Genomic DNA, 25,259 nt, shown 5'->3' on the forward strand with positions numbered 1-25,259 from the left:
CTTAAGTGAGAACTCAGGGTCATCTATCTAAGACACATCAAAACTTCAATTCAGAGACAGATCTGCAAATAATTCGTAGGGATTTAACCTGCTTCAACTCCCTACTAGGTGGATTGTACTTTATCGGGACTCTTCAGATGCCGTCAGGGAATTTCTCACTGTAAGGTTCAGTACACAACAAAACACAGATGGGACCTAACTAATTAACTACGTGTAGTACACTGAATGCACACTAATAGATCCAACAAATGTGTCCTCTCCTTTATGTCACCTATACTAGTCTATCTAGTCAGTGCACTGGTACTGCTCGGGTGTTTGCCTCGCTCTCCTTTTATTGCTACATTTTCCAGCAGCCTTTGGAAATCTCACTGTCACGAGGCGCAATAAAGGTTGTCGGCTGTGAGCAAAAGGGACTAATTCGTGTGTGAGGTTTTACAGCCTGTCACATTTTATTTTTCATTTTATTTCACTGCTCCACTGACTCCTTCTGTGGTTGACATACGATAGATCACAGACTCTGTCTCTCCTTTCTTGTAGATGCAGTGTCCACAGAGGCACCGTTAGCGGAGATGACAATGTCTTTGATAATCACCCTAATCCCCACAGATCCCATGGAGCCCTGGCTTGCTTTGGGAGGCCTCGACAGCAAACAGCCCCTCTGTGCTTTGCCTGAATTACAGCCTCAGTAACACATCAATATTATACAGACCACTTGTGATGCTACAGTAATTCGCTGGGTTCCGCACATTGGAGGAGAATGCTACGTTAGCCCATGGCATGACATGAATTTAATTTCTGTCAAAGAAAATACTAAGTAATCAGTCATGTATAGACTGCAAGTTGGATTGTGACGATTGTCGTGTACTGTACATGCATGTGAACACACTCATTTTAAAGTCAGAAGAGGCTGGGTATTGTCAGGAGAAATGACATGGCACATTCACAGCAAATGATTTGAGTGGACTGTAAAACTTTATGTGGTGTGCTAAAAAGAATTCCAAATGCTTTTTTTTGTATTACTGGAAGGAATGTTTCTAGATGCTGAGTTAGGTTAAAGGTTAGGTTAGTAATTCCTCAGCTGTGTTCTCTCATCTGCTGTAGTTGTGTTAGCATTATGGATGTTAACACAATGTAACGGTGTTGAGCATGAAATCTGATTATCATGACACAATAGAAGAAAGACATGAGCTGTACATATTTTATTGCAACATAATTGTGATACATGATAGATTTTGTTACATTATATTACAAATATCTTTTATGTACAGACACAACGTGTTGGACCTATTGACATCAACAAACCAATATATTTATACAGTACATAGACTGCTTGATTCATACAAGCAAATGAATAGGCCTACCTGTTAAAACAACAAATGATGTAAAAAGCCTGTTTAAGACATGACTGTGAAGATACTGCAGTTCTATAAAGGTTTTGTGGTTGATACATGTGGTTGATACATATTCTTGGATCTTTTGCTTGTCCAAATAACATAGAACGATCAGTCAGTAATCAGTTGTTGAAAGTAATGATTATGAGAAAAACAAAATCAAATGTTGTTATACCAGGTAAGGGAAAATAACAGTGCTTTATGTAACCTTACTGTATTTTATGTTATATGATAGTGCCATGAAGAACACTCACCTGATTATCAACACCGGCCTCACACTTCAGGAATATTGTTATTGTTTCTTTATACCATGGCCACAGATAATAATCGATTCTGACTGACCGGAGGGTGTGCAATCTAATAAACCGTACAGCTTTGCTGTAGTGGCCTCATCTGTTTGAACAGTTAATTAAGCTGAAAAAAGCATTGGATTCAACATAACGTTTACCAGTATCCTGTTTGGGGAACATAAAACGTACGGGGTGTGCGTGCGTCCGTGTGTGTGCGTCGGCAGATCGACTTACCTGGTGCTCATGTCCAGGTTGTTTCTATGGCGAGCTTAGCGACTATTTGTTACTATGGTAATGTCTATTCCAATGTTGATGAGTATTGTGCAAATGCAGAGTTTCTATTTATATTGTGAATTTCCCCAAAATATGAATAAACACTAATCTATATTGTAATTGTAGATCAGTGGCCATGGTATGAGTGGGACAGTCAACTCTGAGCCATGTGGCAATTGAAAAATAAACATACTAACCTCAGCAAGATTACGAGCCTCCACACCAATGGTTCTCAAACCATTTAATTTCAAAGACCCCTGTAATTCTGAGGGTGTACAAATTGGTTCCATTTGTACACTCTCAACCCCCTCAAGGAACCCTGAGAACCACTTTGAGAACCACTGCTCCACACCATGCATTATTCTTTAATAACTGCATGGCTCCTCGTTGATTATCCCTTGCATAAGTTAAACACCCGCAATTTACTTTAAATGAAATTAAAAGCTAGCCACTGGATACTGTTTCCTGTGTCATCTTCATCTGCATGTTATTGCGTTATAAAAAAACAATTACTGTCTTATGCTACAATATACTGAATTTGTACTCTGCTGAATTACCGAAACCGTTAATGATGTTCAAGGTCTTATCTCTTATGCGAAAATCAAGAGTAAACACTGGCCATATCAAGTCAACATAGCAGGTTTCTCATCCCAAACTCCAGGTCAGCACTGGATCAAAGGCAGTGTACCGGACACGTCTCCTGAGCAATTGGCACATTGCTATATTGAGTATAGCATAAAAAAGCATAAAAGTAAGGCCCACTGAAATCAGATACACATATTTGTAGGGGCTTTGGGGAGGTACAGTACCAGAGTTCAGTTCACGAATAGTTCAAGCATGACGCTTTGATATTGCACTTTCAACATCTCCTCTTCCTCTTTGTGAACTGGCTTTTTTATAGGTGCCACTCCATGAAACAGAATGGACTTCAGGCACTACGAAAAAGGATCTTGAGTAGTGACGGCGGCATACAAGTGTTTTTTCTTATGCCTAGTGGAAGGTATTTGGGTTTGGACGGATCATCATGACTACTTTCTTCAGAGAGTAGGCGCCGCCTCGGAACTCGGCCCAGTAGACTCCATCCTGGTAGCGGCTGCGGTAGTGTCCTCCTCTGTACCAAACTCCGTTCAGGTTAGAATGGGCGCAGGAATTGTACCACCAACCTCCCTTCTGGTAGTGGGCACAGTTACCTGAGAAGAGGCAAATAAGTAACCACTTTCATTAATAGTCTTAAAAAATAGCAGATCTACAAGATCACAAACGCATTGTCTCGCTACTCAATGAGCTTGCTAAGTAGGGCTTAAGTAGTTAAAAACATACATACAGTACAGACAGACACACTCTGCCCTTGGAATCATAATACTGTAAATAATCACAATACAGATTGATTTATCTATGTTATGTTTTCCTGGCAATGTCTTATTCATTGTTAAAACTGTCCGAATTCACATAGTGGACCATTTTCACAGGTAAAAACTTTATTTAGTTGTTTCAGTGTGCCAGCATGACGTCAACAACAGGAACGTAACGGCCTATGCTCGCACGCAGCAACACCTAAATGAAACATAATCTTATTACCTTCAGCTGTGTTTACCCATCAAACTGTCAGCTGTGAAAAGGGTTTATTGAGAAAATATGTGTAGTCGTAATCATTCATAACTCCCACCTGTGTACACGTCATGGTCTCTGTCCAAAGTTGTGAACTGTTTGCCGTTATGCCAGGTGAGGGAGTCTCCAGCATTGCCGTGGTAACGGCCCACCTTCAGTTTGTAGAAGTCAGTTTCGGCCTCCACCCTGAAGCTGGCGTACTCCGCAAACACCTTCCTGCCGGACCAGTCCTCCAGTGTGACCAGTAGCTTGTAGTTTGCCTGGTTGGTCAGCCAGTAGATATTCTCCAGGCCCAGCCAGTATTCACCATCAATATTGCCAAAACCTTGCTGTGAGGGGAAGAGATGAGAGACAACGTCAGCAAAACAGACTCAACGTTTTTAGAGTTCTTCTTTAATGGCTTGGAAACTGTTGGTGTCGTGGGGGTAATTCAGGGTCGTGCCTCCATGTGTGGGAGGTAATTGTAGATTTAGTTATTTTACGGTGTTGGTTATTATCAGGGAATATCTTAGCAAATGGACCATGTGTCTGGTTTATGGTGAGCATTGTGTGCCCAGGTTTCCACTATTATCCTGTTATTGAAAGAACTGTTGCCTGCAGTGTATCTAGTTAGAGGGATCAGAAATACTGTAACACAGTTTATCCTGCTATAGTGTTTCTGCTTATGTGTTGGTATGGCACCCATTACTCGGCACATGCTTTGAATCATGTGAAGGCCCTCTGCAAGAGAACAAATGTTATTCGGTATCCCTTGTGGTTTAGGGTTTAATGTTAAGGTCCTGGAAAGATCCGTTCTATTGACCTTGTCAAGGATTTAATCAGAGCCTGTGTAAATTGTTAGCTTGAAATCTATTATACCTCATTGAACTGCTTCACCTTGTTCAAGCACCCACATTGATAAATTACCCTTCCATCTGGTAACAGTCTCTCCTCACTCTTTAACACTGGCCAGTGGCCACAGACAGACCTGCTTGTTTGGAGTTCTGTCGCTATGACAAGTCATTTCTGTGCCACGCATGCTCCAAAAGTAACATTTTTCATGAGTGTCAAATCAACTATTGATAGATTTGTTTCTAAAATGGCAGGCTGTCTCTGACATATTTTTCTCATGAGCGCTTGTCGTGCATGAACTAATTTCACTGACTGTGTTGGATGTTATGAGTCATGAGGCCAGTGATTGACTGGAGCAGAGCCTTAGCAGGTAACAAATCAGGCACTCTCAAATCCTCGGCAATTACCAACTCATGATTCACTCACATCTGGTTAGAGTCAAAACAACACACGTGAGCCTCACAAATCCTAGTTCAAACTATGAGGTCTTTGATTTGGCGCCGGGTCTGCACACCTTGTACGTCTCCCAGTTCCTGAAGAAATTGACGGAGCCGTCTACCCTCCTCTGAATCACAGTCCAGCCGCCTGGGTCGTGCCTCTGGTCGCACCAGACCTGCATGAGCCGGTTGGCATTCTCTGGCTTCACCAGGTACATGCCGCTGGATGTATGGCCATCATCCAGTGCCTGCAGACAGTCCTTAAATGGACCTGTGAAGCACAATGGGTGCATTAGAATTGGGGCTGAAAACAATTCACTTAAATTCATGACCCCCTCACACCATCACAGAATATCACAAGAGTTAAGATGGGGACATGGAGAAATCGCTACACAGACCGAGTTATTCAGACATAGGGAATCACATTTTTTCTGCAGGGAATGCTCCCAGTTTAAGGGTGGAATTGACTTTGGCTGTTGCTCTCACAAGGGAAATGGTTGCGGGCTGTGCGGCCAAAAGCAACACTGGCATGTGGGCAAGGCGAGTCGTGACTCAGTGATGAAACAGTAGCACAAGCAATAGATCACCAGGTGATTTCTCCTCAGTGAGGGATGTATGGCTGTTGTTTCACTGAACTGGGCTCGTACTCAAATAAAACATGCCATTTGTTTTGATCGCTGTTTTGATCAAGTCATTTGTTTGAAATTATCTTAGGCATGTTAGACTTACTTGAAACGTAATATACTTCATTTTCAGCGGGAGTACGCTGTTCAGTGGTCAGACTTCTTATGGGCCTTACGTCATTGTGTTGAATAGAGTGGACTTCTGGGATTTGATTCGTTTAAGAAAATGCTTGAAAAGTTCTTGCCTTACATCACCAGTGTGTGGTAGCATTTGGAGGTCACATTGTGAACGGAAAAGTGTAGTGTAATGGCAGTCTAATGTCTGATTTATATTGGGTTGCACTCCTTGTCACACACACCGAAAAGAGACGATTAACAACCTCGCAATGCGTCGCCGTGGCAGTACGCATTGTGATCTGCTATTTTCGGTGCGACACCGGCATACAACTAAGTATAAATCACCCTTAAGCTTGAAGAAAAGAAAAATGACTCAGTTGTGTTTGACCTCTTGACTCCATTTGCATCTGTTTTATGACTTAAACTGGGGAAAACGGATCTGAATGGAAACACTGACCACAGCCATAGTCTAAGAAGTATTGTGTTTAACATTGTTATGCTGGGTAAGATTTATTGAGGTTTGTGTTAGATTCTGCACATGTTCAGTTGGGCTCAGTTTTCTCCTCCAAACCATACCGTATCAGTGAGAGCGGTTGGCATTCTGCCTGTGTGCCATTTCTTTCCTACCGTTAAAGATCCCAAGTCGGCTGATATGGGAAAAAATGCTCTAATGGGGCCACTGGCTCCCCTGCTCCAATTGGCTGTGAATTTTGTAAAAGTGTTTAACCTCTCTGAGATTTCACACCTGTTCGGTTTGCCAACTGGCCCGTTTACAAAGTGCTCAAATACAATGGACACACATATTAAGGTTCACATGGAGATGTAGGTCTAAAGTTTGTGTGCGTGAGACATGTAAAAAGAAAAAGTGAGAGAGTGTGTGTGTGTGTGTGTGTGTGTGTGTGTGTGTGTGTGTGTGTGTGTGTGTGTGTGTGTGTGTGTGTGTGTGTGTGTGTGTGTGTGCGCGCCTTCGCACGGGCGTGTGTGAAAGAAAGGAAGGCCATTGATAAAAGTAGCATTTGGAAGACAAGGATGAACAATTCCTACTACTGTCATATACTGTATACAATGACATGAAAAGGCACAGACCACTGATTCTGAACCTATTTACTGCTCAGAAACTAGGGATGAAGTGGCAAACGGTTCATGTTTATTTTGTCTTAAGGTTTTCTGGAAGGTATCCATCTCTCTGTGTTAAAAACAGAACAGACACAAGCCAGTGCCGCCCTGCTGTGTTCTGCCTGATAAAGTCTGCAGCTTTGGTGGAACATCTGACTGATTCTTGCCTGTGGTGAAACTGGAACAAATGACATCACACTGACTCTATCTCTATCTGTCCATACTTCACCCCCTCCCTTTCGCTTTCTCCCCTGTCTAGTGCACTCCCTTTCCCATCTCTCTCACTCATTCACACCCCCTCCTCCTCTCTCTCTCATTTCCTAATTGTAAAGGACTTTTTTCCCTTCATGTTTAAGTCACTTTTGGGGTGTAAGTTGCACGGTCGTTGGCAGGAAATTGCTTACGTCCCTTCACACATTACAAACAAAGAGCACTGTTCACATGCAGCAGTGAGAACAGCAAGTGGTAGGACGAAATGTCAATGGAAAACACTTAAAAGTAGTGCTATGGGATTAATTTTTTTTAGTTTGCCCTCTCTTTCCCTTCGATGTGAGACCAAAGGAAGGCCTTCTGAAAAACAAATGAGGGCAGCAAATAATAAAAAGCGTATTCTTTAGCAATTTATAACGTAAAAACACCATTTAGGGTTGATTTTAAAATCTCTCCCTTCGAATAGCACACTTGGGAAACCCATGGGCTTGGCTTCAACTAGCCATGGAGACACACACGATGTGTTTGCCCTTTCACTACTATGCTTTGAATTGTGGTTTCTATCAAGGCTTTTTAGATTATATGCATCTCAAAGGCGTCTAGACAACAGCATCTCTGTTCTGCCTGAGAGCCCTTTTGTTGAGGAATGCGTGGGAATTATTATTTAAGCTGACAATGGTGTGAAGAATGGACACTTGCTGTTGTCTTGTGATTAATGATTAGGCGTTCCAGTGGGGACGTACACATATAGAAATCTACCCACTTATCCACAGACACACTCTGACGCATGCACGCACGCAAACACGCACGCACACACACACACACACACACACACACACACACACACACACACACACACACACACACACACACACACACACACACACACACACACACACACCAGGCCCGGCACCATGGGGTGCAGAGGGGGCCATGCACCCTCAGTTGCAAATTCTGTCCCCTCAGTTTAAGTTTCATGTACATACAGTATAAAATTATGTGTGCCCCCTCGCCATTTTCAACTGCACCCTCAGTCATTTCATCCTGGAGCTGAGCCTGACACACACACAGTCACACGCATGCATGGACACACACACACACACACACACACACACACCCATACACGCACACACTTGTTTTCAGACGCTGTTTGTTTGCTGTTTGTTGGTTGGTTGAGATTTCATCGGAAATGACCAGTTCTGCTTTTTCCACATAAGTGGAACTTTTACAACAAATTCCCTTTGTTAGTGAAGAAAGGACCCTTTTCATATGTGACACTGGAAGACTCACTCACCAGACGGCTTGTTGGTGGTGGAGGGGCCGTGCGTCGCCCCCGGCAATGTGGGCATGGTGGGAAGGACCGGCGGTATAGACTTCTGGTCGCTCTGGATCTCGTTGGTGATGTGATCTCGGTTGTTGATGCGCGGCATGACGGGAGGCTGGTAGGGTCTGTTAAGTGGCGGCGATATCGGAGGGGGCTGCGGATGCGGCCGCGGCCTGGGCTGGGGAACGGGGGCGGGGCGGGGAGCGGGCCGGCTCTGACACTGCTCCTCCAGCAGAGCGATGAGGGCAGACTGGTTGGTGGCCAGGGTGGCCAGGTGCTGGTACTTGTGCTCCAGGTCTTTGTATCGACTGGTCAGCTGCTGCATCTCAGAGGTTTGGTTGAGGATTCTGTTCTCCATCTGAGCCAGCTCCAGGGCATTGTCCCTCTTCCTGATGATCTCATGCAGCAGCTGCATGTACAGCTGGGTGACCCGGGAGTTCATGTTGCGGCTCTCCTTCCTCAGCAGCTTCACCTCGTTCACGATACCTCCGTCCACCTCCACCAGCTGCTGCAATGTCTCAATCTGTCTCTTCTGCTTCTGCAGCTCTACGTTAAGCAGCTCGAGCTCCTGCTTGTTGACCCGGTTCTCCAGCTGGCCCTCGGGGTCCTTGGAGTTGACGCAGATGGCCCCGGTTACTTTTTGCTGGGGCACGATAAAGGTGTAGGAACACTTGTCCTGTGGCATTTCAGGTGGAGCACGCTTGGTCCTTCCCGCATATAGAAACTCTCTTTCCAGGCCATCGTCGCTGCTCTCAAACTCCTGGACCTTCTCCTGACCACCGGCCTGGTCCTTTGTGGGGTCCGTCTGAGACTGCTCGGCCCCAGAGACCAGTCCATATGTTAGAAGCAGGCCCAGCAGAATCACTGAAGGGAGCGCCATCAGCTTGGGTAAAACTCACCGACGCCTGAGACAGGGATGGAATAGGGACAAGGAAAATATATGTGTTAAAAGAGCGTACCACCACGTCTTGTTGAGATTGACCACATACAGTAGAGTCATTAATGACTTGCAGTTGGCACCTAGAGAAAGTGCATGTTAAGCAGACCTGCTGGGACATGGGCTCTCAGTGCAAGCCTCATGGAACCATTTCCATGCTTCCTTGCTGTCTGCCAGCTAGAGCATCAATGGAGTTCTTTACAGCCTGTCTGATTGAGACCAGAAACAGGCTGTCCCTCAGGATGCCCTGTTCGCAGTGTCTATTACTCGACAGAAGCAGGCAGGCACACAGCTCAGGGACTCAGACTGCCCAGGGAAGCCCTATTCATTACATATCCCAACCAGGGGAAGGCTGCAGGTCATTAGAGATTTCACAAAATATAGGCCACCAGAAAGGATTAGAGCTGGAATGAAACTGTATACACGTCCCCTGCTGAGTGCACCAATGGATGCTGTGCCTTTGAATTATGTAATATATAAGCCACAGAGTTATATAAATATGTAAATATGCTATTTATAAATTACAATACATAAATACATAAATGTGTGTTGTGAATTTAGGAGACCCTCTGTGTGGTCATAACAGCACTGGGTCAGGGTATGTATAATTACTGAAATAATAAAATGACACAAAAGTATTCCGTTAAGACACTTTGTCTAATTTATTGTGGACAGTGGACATTTGGCTTTCACCGATGGTTTGGGTAAATTCTCTTTCTGTTCTATCAAATGTGTTTAGTAGTGACTGTTTGAAAGCTACTAATCCTTCTTAATGACGTGCTGATCTCTTCAGTGGCTGCTTTTGCTACATTGCTGTCAAGGGAGAGTGTTTAGCTTTAGTTAGGCGTCCTGGCTCTGGTTCTCCTTGGGTGACTGCCACTGCGAGGCCTTGACACACATGAAAACACTCCTATCTTCTCTCCACGGGCCTGGATGCCTTTGCTTATGGAAAATGTGAGACACTCAGATGATGCTATTCGTGGATCTGTTTTAAATATTGATCTCGTTGCATCAGACCTGAACCACAGCCTTTACCAAAAGAGGCAGATGAGTTTGTATTGACGAGGCAAGCAGTAATAATAATAATAAATATTCCCCCGTGTCTCTTTTTGCACTCTGCCGTTCCAAGCATAGTTGAGGCCTGTAAGGGAATTAACCTTTCGCAACTTTACCACCTGGCGTGCAAACTAAGCAGCCTAATGGGAGTGTTATACAACCCAAACCTTATCTGGCTCTGTTTGTTTTCACTGCCAACATCTGAGATATGACCGTGTTTAGACAACTCTACAAGTACTGTCTCCATCCGCACCTTCAAGGTACAACTCGTAATTTTCTTCAGGAACGCATTGAAATGAGGTTCTGGGCTGTTGGTACCCTGAATCCAAAGTGCAGGCATTTTTATTAGAAAAACAAGCGGGGGCCAGCATTTTGAAGGTTGATGTGCTGTTATTAGAAGCATAGGGGGATGCCACTGAGTGCAAAGGAGAATGTGACTCCTGTGTAAGGATAACAAGGCCCTCAAGCCCCTGGGGCTTCTTTAATTGAAAGCTGCTGCATATTGGATTACAGGAGTCCTGTGCAACACCTCCCCTCAGCCAGAAGGAGCTTTTCCGATCAGAAAGCATTGCATAGAATGGCACATATTGGGCAGTGTTGGAAGGAGTGGTTGTCAATCTCACTTATGCTCCACTTGCCCCCTATACTGTATGAGAAAGATAACTGACCATTCAAAAAGCAGGAGGGAGCTGTGGTTTTGTCTGGTTACTCTCTGGGCGCATGTCCAGCACATTAGGTTGGATACATGGAGAAGAGAAATGCGGAGCTCTCCAAGAATATGACCCTTCAAGCCTTTGACCCGGTCCGCTATATCCATCTAGAATAGAATGTGTAAACACATTTTGTTACTGCAACGGCTTACTTAGAAATGAAACCCTCACACCCTGTTGGTTTACTGTTGGTCTATCTGAGCAAAGATCTGTCTGAACATATCAGACCTTCATCAGAACAGTTACCCACATACAGATTACTACTGCGGTATCGATTTCACTGAAAAAGGCACTCGCATTTGCCAGTTGTTTCCCACAGAGGCACCTGTTTTTAAACATTATGTGAAGACTTTACTTAGAAGCGGTCCTCTGTCAATGCAGTATCTTTCGTAGCACTAATGCTGCCGAAGAAGCATGACATCACCTCAGCACATGTTGAGAATGTAACACATTATGTTTTACCACAGCACAGATCCTCAGTTGTCAATATGATGGAGCGTGGAATGAAATGGCAGATTGTCTTACTGTGCTCAGGAATGATGTGACCATATAGATCAAAGTCTACAGAAGTCACTAATAATAGCCTATCAGTAAGCCCAAACCAAGCTAACATAGTCGGCCTCAGGTCTCATCTCAAGTGCTGATGGCTGTATTTGGCCAGCGGCTGCTGTGGTTTTTCTCCCTGGAATATGAGATCTGTGTCTGAGACACGCAGCCTGCTGTGTACATGCTGCTGCCATGGAGGAGTCCCATGCTGGACGTGGTTAGCCCAGAGGCTCCTTCCATACAGTAGGTTCCTTCCTATACAACTCAAAGCTAAGGGGAAATCTTCTACAGCTTGTGGTGAAGTCTGGTGTGTGTGTGCGACTGTGTGTGAGGTGAAGTGTGTGTGCGTGCGTGCAGTGAAGGGTATATGTGTGCGGTGCCGTGTGTGTGTGCGGTGAAGTATGCGTGCGGTGAAGTGTGTGCGTGCGGTGATGTGTGGGCCACATGTGCGTGCAGTGAAGTGTGTGTGCGTGCTGTGAAGTTTGTGTGCGTGTGTGCATGCGTGGACCACAATGGAAACAAGCACCTAGGGATTTTTGTGTTATCCTTTTAACAATCATTGTAAACCAACCTCTGCACCTCAAACTGTTAATAAAGTATTCTGTGTGTGTTGTGTGTGTGTGTGTGTGTGTGTTTGTGTGTGTGTGTACATGCACAGTGCATATCGTTTCAGTTTTTTCTGTTAATTATGTGCTCATAATCACCAAAGAGAGGTCCTTCTGTCTCACAGGAGACAGCGTGTCATGAACCCATCCACAGGCTGCCCGCCCCAAGGGGAACAACAGTGAGTGAGTCCACTCCCAATTTCCACTCCCGCTGCCACCACCACCATGGCTCATTATTATCAAAACATCACATCGCTGTAACAAGCTGCCATTGACTGACCAATAGCTCCTGATGATTAACTGGTGTTGAGAAGTGACACATATACTGTAAGTCACGCCCAGAGGACACTTCACACAGCACCATACCTGTCACAGTCACGCTCAATATCTGAGGAGAGGACACTGACAACTTTCCCATTCACTGTTTTATTGGCAGGTCTTATTAGAACTTTGAACATTCAGTAGACTTTCTGTATTCTGGGGTTTTCTGAATAATTTGCCTCAATAAGCGGTCCACAGGCAAACTGATTTGCCTGTGGACGGTGATGTCATCAGAATCAACATATATCCATCTATCCAAAATGCATTTCAAACAATGAAAAGTATTAACACATTGAAATATCTTACATGTACTGTATGCATTTAACGAATCCTCCATGCATTTAACGAATTATACTCCAAATCACCCACAGCAGGCAAGTGTGTAGCTCTGCGTGTCTCTGAACGGCATCGTGCTGCTGTGCTGCTTTTTACTCATACCGGGCACACGGTAATTAGAAGGAAAACAGTCCCGCTCAGTCTAGCCGATGCGTCTCACCCCCAGCCCCTCTCATTTCAGCATGAGCATGGCATTCCTCACATTCTAGCCACCTCATTAGAGTGAGCTGCCACAACTCACATGCAGAGTCAATGGTGGTGGCAGACAAAGAGAGACTGCCGTATAGACCCTGCTGTACCTACTGTATTGCCCTATAAGTCAGATCTACCCTGACCCCATTCAGCACCATCGTCCCGCTCACTGACCGAAGGCACCGTAATCACATCATCCTCATCTGGACTAGGGGCTCACAACACGTCTTGCTTAACGCCTCATTTGTCAGTGGCTGAAATGAACGGGCGCTTTGCAGGCGGCTTTGTGCCGCATGTTCACATTAGCACCAACTATGTGGAGAACTGGCAGAGCCCCTCGTACGACACCCAATATGTGTTGGATCAGAGTCAGATTCAATTTGCTCGTGGTAATCTGTGATATTGCATTACCTTGAGGGTGACCTCATTCTTTCCTCAAGCATGTAATCCTTGTAAGCCCCGAAACATGACATTTGAAACGTGATTAACCTGTACCTGCTTGATTAGACGGTGCAGGATAGCGTTTGTTTTGGCTCTCCATGGAACAGGAGTGATTTACATCCAAATTTCGGTTTTGTTTCCATGCATCATTCTTTCTCTGTGTTGTTGCGTGCCCCCACTTGTGATCTCAGTCAGACCGTGAGGCAGGGGGTCTCAGGAACTGTTTCGATAAGCTCCAGCGTTCTACCTCAAAGCCCCCTTATCCAAACAGCACTCTGGCCACAGAAACAAAGCAGGGATTCAACAAGCTGCTCGCCTGTCCACAAGAGCCCAGGGGCACATCCTGAAGCCACTGACTGCTTGACACAGCCATTCTTAAAAGCATTTCTCTTTGTACTCAGAGGGGACTGTGGTTTTCTGTTAACGAAGAAAACGGTTTTACAGTAATCCCTTGTTTACAGAGACCATTGTTTCGTGTTACCACATGAATTTAATGATTTTGATTGTGCAAAACCTAAAATATACAGCTTGTAGCCTACAGTTCTCGTTCAAATTCCTATTCCTTTTGTTTTGTGCTGTGCAATCTTTTTTATTGTGACATGCCCATGTTTTGTGACAAGCTGATAGTTTATCACAAGTTAATGGCCACTTGCCCCGGAGAGCGTACTCTCCCAGCATCTTCCTGTGTTGAAATGACCCCTCTCTACTTTGTCTCCATTAGAGTCAACCACCTGGTTGAAGTGGCAAGACTGTTGAATTGCCCTTTGCCATGTGTAAATCAAGTTAGTTCATGACTGGTTAATCTTAATTAAGATGAGACAAAGTCCCATTTGGAAAGGTCTAACGGCATTTTGAAATAATTACAGAATTGCATTTATACATTACCATAATACCTTAAATATTTCATTTGGTTATTTATACCATATATTTCTCCATAGTAACATTTTCCTTTTTGAAAGTTCATCCACACTTTCACAAGTCACCAATACAGCAAAAGGGAATGTCAATAGCCACCTATTGCTTACCAGATAATTGTAGACTGTTGATTAGGCTCCTTCAGTTGCCTTGCCTTGGCAGAGCTGATTGAAGTTTCCCCTGGTAGAAAGTCATCACAAATGTGAAAGCTGGTGTGCTGCTGTTGTCCTGCGTCCCCCTTGCCCGCACTTTGCCCGCACTGTGCACGCTACTCACTCTTTGTCACCTGAGTCCATTCCGCCAGTGGAGAAGATGTATTTTTTTCCCTTTTTTTTTTTACTTATATTAAAACACCTTCATTAGATCAGCAGATAAGTTCAACTTGCTGAAAAGACTGGTAAACATGTAAAAAAAAAAAGAAAAGATCCACTTTGCAAATGAATTGGACAACTTGACAAGATTTATAGAAGCATAATTTCCTGAGTTATAGAGAGTCCAGGGTGTATTGTGAGTAGATTGTCACTCTCTGAGGGCTGTATCCATCACTTCTGCCTCATGGCTCAAGAGGCAGTCTCTCTCTGCTCTCTCTCTCTCTGCTCTCTCTCTCTCTCTCTCTCTCTCTCTCTCTCTCTCTCTCTCTCTCTCTCTGTCTCTCTGCTCTCTCTCTTTCTCTTTCTCTCTCTCTCTTTCTCACACAGAGCTTTTGTAAAGTGATGAACAATCCACTGGCACAATGTTTCAGTTGGTAGATAAATTGAGTTGAGGTCCTCCCCCTGTTTTCTTCTGTTTTAACCCCTGTTTGACCAGTTGGAGAAAACAACTAAATCTTATTTAAAGCAACAGGGGCTCCTTCTCCTCCCCTCCTCCCCTTGGCACAAAAGAGATCCACAAGCATGAGACATAAGCCTCTCTCTCTCTCTCTCTCTCTCTCACACACACACACACACACACACACACACACACACACACACACACACACACACACACACACACACACACACACACACACACACACACACACACACACACACACACACACACACACACACACACACACACACACACACACATACTACTCAAATTTCCAAGCCCCTGCCCCCACTGTCCACTGGTTTTCCACTGCCACTATTTCTGGCTGGGGCTGGTTGTTATGGCAGTGCATGGCAGTGGTGAAGTCACAGTGATAGGATCCTAATTGGCCCTGAATGAAAATGGTTGCCCCCGAGGGGAAAAGGTTATAGGCTACACGTTCTTCAGGAAACCCCTGCTCCAGGTGTTAGCATAATATGGCCAGGTTTTGGTGAGGGGATAGTCGACCGTTGATTACAGCCCTGGAAGTGAGATGTATCTAGTGTGAGACCGGCTGTGGCTGCTGGGAAGAGAGCAAGGTTCAAGAAGGTTCTTCTTTAGTGTTACGTCTTCATTAAGAACAAACAACATAAGACATAAGAGTACAACTTATTTTTGTTGGGCTTTCTTCAGCCATACAGTATGCATAGGTAATCATAGCAAAGGTGGCGGTGGTTTGCTCTTCACCGCGGCTCGTGACGTGACGTCATGTTGTAGTTCGGTGGTCACCTAACCACCGAAAATCCAGACTATGTATGAGCCTTTCGGCACTAATGTTATGGGGGCGAGAGTGGCTCAGGGGTAGAGTGTCCGGTAGAGCAGACGGATGGGAACAATAAAGCGTTATTCATAGTCTAATATTTTCGGTGGTGAGGTGACCACCAAACTACAACATGACGTCACTGAGCCGCGGTGAAGAGCAAACCACCACTCTCGCCAGCCCTTCTCTCTGTTTTTACTCACCACCGCTCCACGTTATTACAGCTCCGGTGGTCACCTCACCACTGGAGCGGTGGTCACCTCACCACCGAAAATCCAGACTATGAATAGGCCTTAAGGTTCCCAGTTTGATCCCGGCTCCCCCAGAGTTAGTGTTGAAGTTGAAGTATCCTTGAGCAAGACTCACTATATCAACTCAATGTATTTGTATAGCCCTTAGTCACTGATGCAGGCTTAAAGGGCTTTACATGACCATATTTAAGGATTTTATGTAGCCTCTTGTGCCTGGATATGTTTTTGTTTTACACAAAACATTAGTTTCAACCTATGTTTTCAAGTCACATTTTTTATGTTTGAATGAAATATAATTTGGTGTTATGGGTTTAATTTTAAAACCATACAAAATAGAAATAGACCCTTGTAGGACAATGCAGAAATGAAGGAAACTTACTGTGAATCAATACATCACTTATTCACTCATGTGCCTCTTGAAAGAAGTGTTGAGTTTACTTGTCTATGTTATTGCTCACAGATGAAACGTGATGGACACTGTGATAGGGATTTGCAACGTGGTGCCGAGACAAGGGAAAGTCATGTGTCACAGTTTAATCAGCTTGCCAAAGCTCTATAAATTACGTATGGAGGGAATTGGCAGTGACAGTATTCACTTGGCCTGTTGTTTCTGTGTTGTTTTGATGTTTTCAATAAGAGCCAGTGGGGTTTTGTCCAGCCAATGATGTTATAATGGGCTTTTCAGTTGTTAAAATTCAAATTCAATTGAGTCTAGATTTCAATCACTAAATATGGACTATTTAGGGAAGATGTTTATCTTTTTTTCTCTTAACAATGATAATGGTTGTAAACAGGCAAACGATGTGCACACAATCCTCTCTGTGAATGGTTGTAGTCCACACATTTTGTCACGATATGTCAAATGTGCAGGTTCTTACAGAGAAGATATGGTAGCTATTGATCTATGCAAATATTCCAATTAAAATAATAAAACTGTTGCTGTTGTTGACAAGTGGCCATCAATAATGTTGATGAAGTGTAAAAGAAGGATAAAGAGTATGTATACAGCATGCTACCATGTTTCATCGTAAATTACGTAAGATTCTGTAGTCACAGTCTTTTATTGCAGCCTTGTGTAAAATAAAATTGCCAAGTAAGGCTCTGCACGCTGCAGTCTGTTTTACAATGTACAGGATGTGGGATTCTCCCCTGGAGCTGCATTGAAAATAAATATGTTACAGATGTTGACTAACTGCTTTGTGTATAAACACAAACTCCAAAAAGCAATCAAGACACACACTGAGAAGAGAGCAGACTACTGTAAATAATTGAGTAATAACGGTGGAAAAGCTGCACCCTCTCAGCGTAAATACCGTACATGTCACACCTCTCTCCATTCAGCGTGACATTTTGGTTTGCGCCAATTTTCAGCTGCATCACTTTCATCAGGGTGTGAAGGACTGCGGATGTCCCCGAGTAGCCATGGATTTTAGGGCTACTTACAGAAAGCCACTGTGGGGATTACAGAGTGCATAAACATGTCAGTAGGAGAAATAACTTTCTGAACATTTTATACTGTCTTCTACACTTGGTCATGACTAAAACATAAGGCTTGGTCAGTCTTCACAGTAAGTGGAAAAGCTATCATGAAGAAATAGAGTACAGACTGTGTGATGTCCCTCACATGGGATATTCTTGGAACTATATATTGTTAATAGTCATAAGAAAACATTGTAAACTGTAAACTATCCGATAAATAAGAAACTTTCGCACACCTGAAAAACCGTTTAGGCCAGTGGGTAGGGATGAAAAGTAGCTAACAAATTCAGAAAAATATTCTGAATCCCGCGCACTGCTGTAGCTTGCAAGCGTATAAAAAATAAACACCCTCAAATCACAAAGCAACAAATGAGTGTTCAGTGAAGCATTACGTAACATAACCTCATCAACATGATGATTTGCATCATATTCATAGCCTAACAGAACCTGTTCATCTTTCAGCGTAGCCTCTTCTTTGGTTTATAATTTGGTTTAGTATTTGACATTTCAAGATTTATGCTGTGTATCCTTTGTTTAGCTCACGGGTAATTCGTTAACTGAATGCAGGCAGTTTGATTACTTCCATGAGAGCAACCCTTTCTTTTGCTCTATTGTGAATGGAATGGAACTATCGAAATCTTTCCGCTGATGCTCCAGAAAAGAATGAAGAAGAACAGCTGCTCTTATGGAAACAAAAGTTCCTGGCGGGAGATACTGGACAAATAAAGACCTGGACAAATTCATATAATAATATTTTTTACCGGTGCAGGTCAGCCCAATGGCTGGTGGTCACGTTTTACTAGCTCACCTTTGGACAAGCAACTTTGATAAAAGGAAATGGTATAAACCAGAAGCATACATGCTCCATATGCCGCATGGTGGAACGTAACTTACTCAAGTAGGCTAATATACTTATGTACAATTTTTTAATACTTTTACTTTACTTGAGTAGCTTTTTCTATTTTCTATTGATTCTTTTAGTTCAACTCCGATACATCTCAAACATTGTACCCTGCTACAATTATTTGTTAATTTGTAGATTTAGATTGTTACAAACATACATTAACCAAATACTATTTATACTTAAGAAAACTATTTTTGAAAAGGAAAAACTTGTGAAATTGGACGTGGTGCATAATAAATACTTACTGTTTTTTTTTAATATATTTTTTATCCCACGATTTTGTAACCCATTTTTCACCCCTGTGTCAATCATCTAATCTGATCCTGGGCTCTACACACCCTCCACCAACCTAGTCCCCCATATATGGGGGACAAGGGGAGAGCAACGGACTTGAACTCATGCTTCCTTCATGCCTGAGTGTCCAAGTTGCTCCTTTACACCTGACAGGGGGGAGTTTCCCTGGTTGGACGTAGCGCGTGGAAGGAACACGTTAGTCCAACCAGTTCCTTTCCCCTCCATCAGGCGCCCCGGCTGGCCAGGGAAAAGCAGTTTAGTGACCAGGATTACTGCATGTTTTTTGTGAGGGTACCTACCCTAGGGGACACGGGGAGAACATGCAAACTCCACACAGAAAGGCCCTTTCACCAACCTCGCCTCGGGTATGGGCACTGAAGACGCGGAGGAGAGAACACGCCACCAGCACCCACAGCGTCCCGAGCGGGAATGGAACCCAGGACCTTCTAGCTGTGAGGCGACAGCACTACCAACTGTACCACCGCGCCCGAATAAATACTTACTGTTAACTTACTGTTAAGCACTTTATATTTTGAAGCCAATACTTTTGTTGTACTTTTAAGTAGGTGTAACGGGTATTGCTACTTTTACTTAAGTAAAACAATCTGAGTACCTACTTCTTCCACCACATCTCCATATGCCGTGTGCAGAATGTCTTGCCTACAGGTATGCATTACTGTTCTCTTTAACCTTCTTCCGCTCTGTGTTCAGTTAAGATGACACCTGCAGTTTCAGTTGCAGGCCAACTCATGAATTAGGTTCTGGAGCATCAGGGGAGCTGGGCAGACTCTGAGCGCCAACAAGCGTGTTTGAGTGACTCCTTGGGTCGTGTCCAAGACCATGGTGTTGCCGCGCCGATTAGTTCTCTTTCCATCTCTAATCCTCAGCAGGTGCAGGCCAGAGCACAGCCCGTAAAAATGTCTGAGGAAAAAGTTACTCCCAAATTGAAATACTAACCAATCAATGCATTTTAAAGCTGCGCGTGCCACATGGGAGACATCATGGAAAGTGGGTTCACATTTGGAAATGTTTCACAGATGGACCAATGAATGGGCAAATGAATGAGCATGTTGAAGAAAGTTGTCTGGTTGTTAACCGATGCACGTGGGAACAAGACCAGGAAACGTGGGGCCTGAAATGCTACCGATGACGAGGCACATGCTAAAAAGGAGAAGATGGATTTAAGTGGTGGCTAAGTGGCTTTAAGAGTGTTGCATGGGCTACTTTGACTTACCTGGTTTCTATACTTGCCATCAAGGAAGCCAAGGACATATTATTCAACAGAAGCAAGAAAATCTCACTGTCGTTTTAGAAATACTAAACCACATATAGCCTACCCTATACATGTACGTCAAATAGTGAAAATACCCAATCTACAAACTCACAATGTGGCGTTGTGACTCATTGACCCCCTTTCCACCGGTTGGTTCCCAATGGGAACCGGTTCATTTCTTTTTGGTTCTTAGTACATGAGCCAGAGCTCCAAAATTGGTGAGAAAAACTAGACCTACTGTATATTAAATTGTTTATAAGATCAATACATGCAAGTAAATTAATACATGATAACCCTTCCACAGTAGTAGCTTTATCATATTTTCGATTATTTTTGCATATTTTCCGACACAATGCCTCATTTGCATATTTAAAAATGTAAAATTTGTAATACAATAAATCATTGTCTTCGTGTAAGTACTCAATTGGGGAAGTTTCATGGTGATAACAATCTAATATATGTATGGTTTTTCCCACTCAATTCATAATTAGCTCTAAGAACCAAAAAGAACCAAAAAGAACTGAACCGGTTCCCATTGGGAACCAACCAGTGGAAAGGAGGTCAATGAGTCACAACAGCCATTGTGACCTTATAGATCTGCTATTTTCATTGAATGTTAGCCCATTCTGGCCAAATGTCCAGATATCATATGATGTGCTGAATCGGGACACTAGTATTCATGTGGTTAAACTTTTGTCAGAACCCTAGATTTTCATGTTTTTCATGTTTTCATCCTAAATAACACAAACCCCCTGCATGGCTGTTTACTTGGATGTTTTTCCCACACCTAACGACAAAGTTCTTTGTGTGTTTGTTCCAAGTAACAAACAAACTAAAGTGTCTAGCGTGAGGTTCCTTACAATTCAGCTCTTAACACTTTGAAGCAATCATCACTATCATAACAGATTGCAATTAAATGACTGCAATGACTTCATGTTAGAACAGGAGTGTTTAGAACTGGACCACAAGTGAAACACACAGGCCCAAGAGTCATTAACAGCTTACATCATCTCAACAGACGACGGGCTCTGGGACCTATCACAGGATTTCAAAGACTAATAATGAAGTAAAGACACATCCATACACTGACACGAAACAAGACAGGAACGCCCAAAAACGTCACAGCCGGTTATTTAACAAGACAGGAACGCCCAAAAACATCACATCCGGTGTTTTACCCCGGGCAGAATTTTCTATGGCTGCCAATGCAACTTTTTCCAATCCTTAATCACATACGGCAAACACCTATGCCGATAATATCTAACTTGCGGAGGTAACGTGCCTTGTCCGCGGGCAACAGATCTTTCAACGTATGGCATTGCAAATACGTTAGATAATCGCTACTCTGCGCAATATTGTTTTGAAAATGCCGCAAATTGCATTGCAGTGAACGAGAGCAAATCACAAATCACAAATCTTACCCCGGGGGGTGGGCGGAGCCGCGGAGTCGCAGCTGACGCCCCTCCCTCCGCTCTGATGACGCGATGTTATGTCAATGTATAGTGATACAAAAGACACCCATTGTGTGAATCAATTGTATTTCCACGCATGACTATGTTAATGTGGCTCATATGATTGTATATGACATTTTGGGCGGTACTGATTGAACAATAGTCACCCCAGCGTTCTTGCAACACAAATGAGATTTTGTTTTATACAGTTTTAGTATTTTATTTACATATGAAATAATATATAGTAAATTTACTGCACTGTGCATGTATGTGTTTTTTATTAAGGGTATAATACAGAATTTCCCTCTATTTAGAAATGAGTGTGCACACAGTACTGATATAGTAAATGAAAAATATTCATAACTTTTAGTATAGTTTTATACAGTGTGGGAAGTGAACGTGATATTGTTTATTTATGTTGCTGGTGTCTTATAATCCCGTAAGGGATGGGTCTTAACGACAAGACACGAAAAAAAAATCATTCATTCATTCATACAGTATACTGCAATAATAATGTTTGTTTGTCACAAACTCCCATGGCACGCCTGGACTCTCGGCACACCACTTTGTAAATATAGGTATTTATTTCTATGATTTTACTTTTGTTTGGTTCTTTGTTTATGCTTCTTTGTTATGGGGTGCATGTGAGGTTGTTTGCCATTTTATCCCATGGTTTATAATGATTGAATATTCCAGCAATCCTTTTTAGCTCTCGATCTCATATTCTAATCCCATTAATCGTGGCAGCATCTTAATGTATTAGGCTACAGACCATAGGGCATGGGAAAACAAACAAGAGCACTCGGCAACAAGGAAGGAGATGACAATTATAATCCATCTGTGCTTTTTATCTAAGCATGATCACTGTTGTCATTAGCTTGAGATGTTTCATACGTTCATAAACATAAAAGTTCTGCAGTGATGCTTAAAGGTTTTATGACATTCATTTTAATTTATTTTTCTTTTTGCTTTTAGGTTTTATGACCTCAATTACACCCAAAAAACCTGAACTTTGAACATTCAGTGGATTTTCTGTGGTCTGAAGTTTTCTTTGGGGTTTTTTGGGCCTTTTGAGCTACAATGAAAACAGGCAACACAGTGAAACAGTGACATCTGCTGGCAAATCCCATTGACATATATGGGATTTGCAGTAAGTGATGTCACTTACTGCCGGCAAATCAGAGCACCTGTTTGAGCCAGAAAACCCCAGATCACAGAAAATCTACTGAATGTTAAAAGTTCATGTTTTTTGGGCGCAATTGAGATTAGAAAACCTAAAAAAAACAAGAACAATTCCAAAACCTTTTTTTTAATGTCACAATCCCTTTAACCTTTTCTCTCAAGCCGGAACAAAAGCACAGGAGTTGTGGTTGGAAGTGCTGGAACATGTACCTGATACGTGCAGCCGTGCACCCCACTGTGAGACCACCACAGCCACCTCTGTATAAACATGAGCATGTACACCACGAGAGTTTGTCCCTGTCTGGCCAGCCATGATGAATGGTCTGCCAGTAACCCATCACAACCTCGTCACCCCTGGCCTGCTCTGCACTATTGGTCACTGTTTGGTACAAGTGTTTGATTGACAGGCCTGTGGTGATAGCAAAATGCACAAGTAAATTGTTGTTGTACTATAGAGCAGTGGTTCCCAAACCTTTTAGCTCAAGACTAAAAGAGAAATTAGACGTTTGTCCGGGACCCAAACTAGTGAAACTGAAAGTTAACAACGTGTCTCTACTCTCTTCGAGCCACGTATTTTAGTTACTTCTTAAAGATTAGTTTTCTAATTTATGGAATTATTTATTTTATTTATTCATGAAATGGCCTTGAAAAATCATTGACGTTTGTTTTTATTTGTGAAAAAAAGGATGCTTTTTTGGGGAACGTTTTTTGAAAATATTTTGAAATAATAATTTAAAACAAAATGTATGAAACCAAAAGATAAAGGGACCCCTGGCCCAGTGTTTAGGAACCATTGTACTAGACCAAGCTGCTGTTGTAGGGATGCTGCAGAAATCACGTGACTCTGATGCTAATCTTATAAATTCATAAAAATGGCAATATTAAACTTTTCCCCCAATGGTTTGTGGTGGAAACATTCTGGTTGATTATTCCATGGGCTTTCTGTGTTGCGCATACTGCATACTGTGACTGGTGGCTTGACCTACAGGGACCGTTCTGTTGAGAAAGAAAGCCAGTTGAGTTTTATGACCTGAGTGGAAAGAATGGGGCTGGCTCAGTCAGGATTTTGTCAAACTCACCCTCATTGCTGCAAAACCACCAAATGAGACCAGTAAATGTGCAATGTGTGAGAATTCAGGGGAATGGGATTTCATTCAGGATTTATTAGTCTGATGTTGAACGCTCGAGCGGCCTGTGTGGCCTGAATCACTCAATTGTACCTCATGTCCAAATGATTTATCGATATATCACCAAAAGGAGTGGAGTTGCAGGCAACATTTTACAGATTTGGCCTCAGATATCAGCTTCAACTGAAGTGATTCAGTTACTGATACTGCAGCCTCCCTTTTAAATATATTGTAATTTATTAGAACCTTTAGAATCTGAAGCAGTTCAGCTGTCTTCTGCATGTACTACTTTTGACATTACACTGTGTAACGTGTAATCTAAAGATCAAGGCAACACTACTACATTTTGTCATGAATCCTAAAGACTTACCTTATGGCTTCCAGACATGTTTTACAAGAGGAACTTCACTTTACGTCACTTGGAAAGTATCCCAGTGGACGTAGTCACTAGGAACAGGCTTTATGCGTGGGATCCGTGGCGTGATTGGACAGAACAACATACTTTACAAAAGCCCATGTGCCACGTAATTAGATTGGACTTCTTGACAAAACACTGATCTGTGATGCAAAGGACAGAAGAAAGGCCATGCATTACATCTGAGGGAATTCCTCTCAGCAAGCTGATGACCTCTCTGTCATTTCGTCAGGGGAAGGTGGTAACAGTGGAGAGGCCTGGAGGTTTCATGGTAAACACATATGGCTCAGTGTTTCAGGAGGGTGGCTGTCGGTGGCTGAGCTCAGGTTTCAGAACACTTAGGCGTTGTTGTTCGTTTTTTCCCCCCTGTGAAAATACACAGCTCATAGTAAAGTGTGTGTCTAGCAATGTGGATTATTGTGTCAAGTTGTCAACAGAATAGGTGACCTATTCTGTCCCAGCCAGGTATCCTTCACCAGCATCTATGTAATTTTAAAGGAATTCCGTGTGTAATTACATTACAGTAATAAGTACTACTGTAGAACGTCATATGAATGCAATGGATGCAGCATGCACAGAGGGAGCTATGACTTCCCGTTTATTCCTTTTCAGAATACAGCAGTGCCTGACCAGTAAAATGTCACATTCTTGGGATCTGTAACATCTTGTCGGATGTTTACAAGGGAACAATATCAGTTTTGAGAAAACTAACAGCAGACCCAGGTGTGACATCCAGCAATGTTAACACAGGACCTGAAGCCTGTTTCCCACTGGTTTCGGCTGCTTGGCCGCGGAGAACAAGGTGTGTTCTGTTGCTGTGTATTTAGGTTCAGGTCTGCTAGCTTTAATGACTGATATCCTGGGGACAGGACAGCCAGGGGAATGCTGAGTCTGGCCATACCTCACTTCCCTTGTGTTTACGGAACTACCGGCAACGGTAGGGACTTCTCTCTGCCAGTAAACAGTATACCTTCACACATACTGCCTGAAATAGG

General features: G+C 43.1%; 1 protein-coding gene across 1 annotated transcript; it reads right to left on the bottom strand.

Moving 5' to 3' along the window:
* Positions 1-1,184: 1,184 nt before the first annotated feature.
* angptl2b (angiopoietin-like 2b) lies at positions 1,185-14,890 on the bottom strand. Its single transcript, XM_083784792.1, has 5 exons — positions 14,390-14,890; positions 8,191-9,125; positions 4,908-5,101; positions 3,621-3,891; positions 1,185-3,144 (listed from the first exon to the last, which is right to left on the bottom strand). The coding sequence occupies exons 2-5, from the start codon at positions 9,098-9,100 to the stop codon at positions 2,945-2,947; spliced, it is 1,575 nt and encodes a 524-aa protein (XP_083640918.1). The 5' UTR covers positions 9,101-9,125; positions 14,390-14,890; the 3' UTR covers positions 1,185-2,944.
* Positions 14,891-25,259: the final 10,369 nt, after the last annotated feature.

The sequence above is a fragment of the Protomyctophum parallelum genome (genome assembly GCF_964188405.1).
Source record: "Protomyctophum parallelum genome assembly, chromosome: 15".
In the NCBI taxonomy this organism is placed as follows: Eukaryota; Metazoa; Chordata; class Actinopteri; order Myctophiformes; family Myctophidae; genus Protomyctophum; species Protomyctophum parallelum.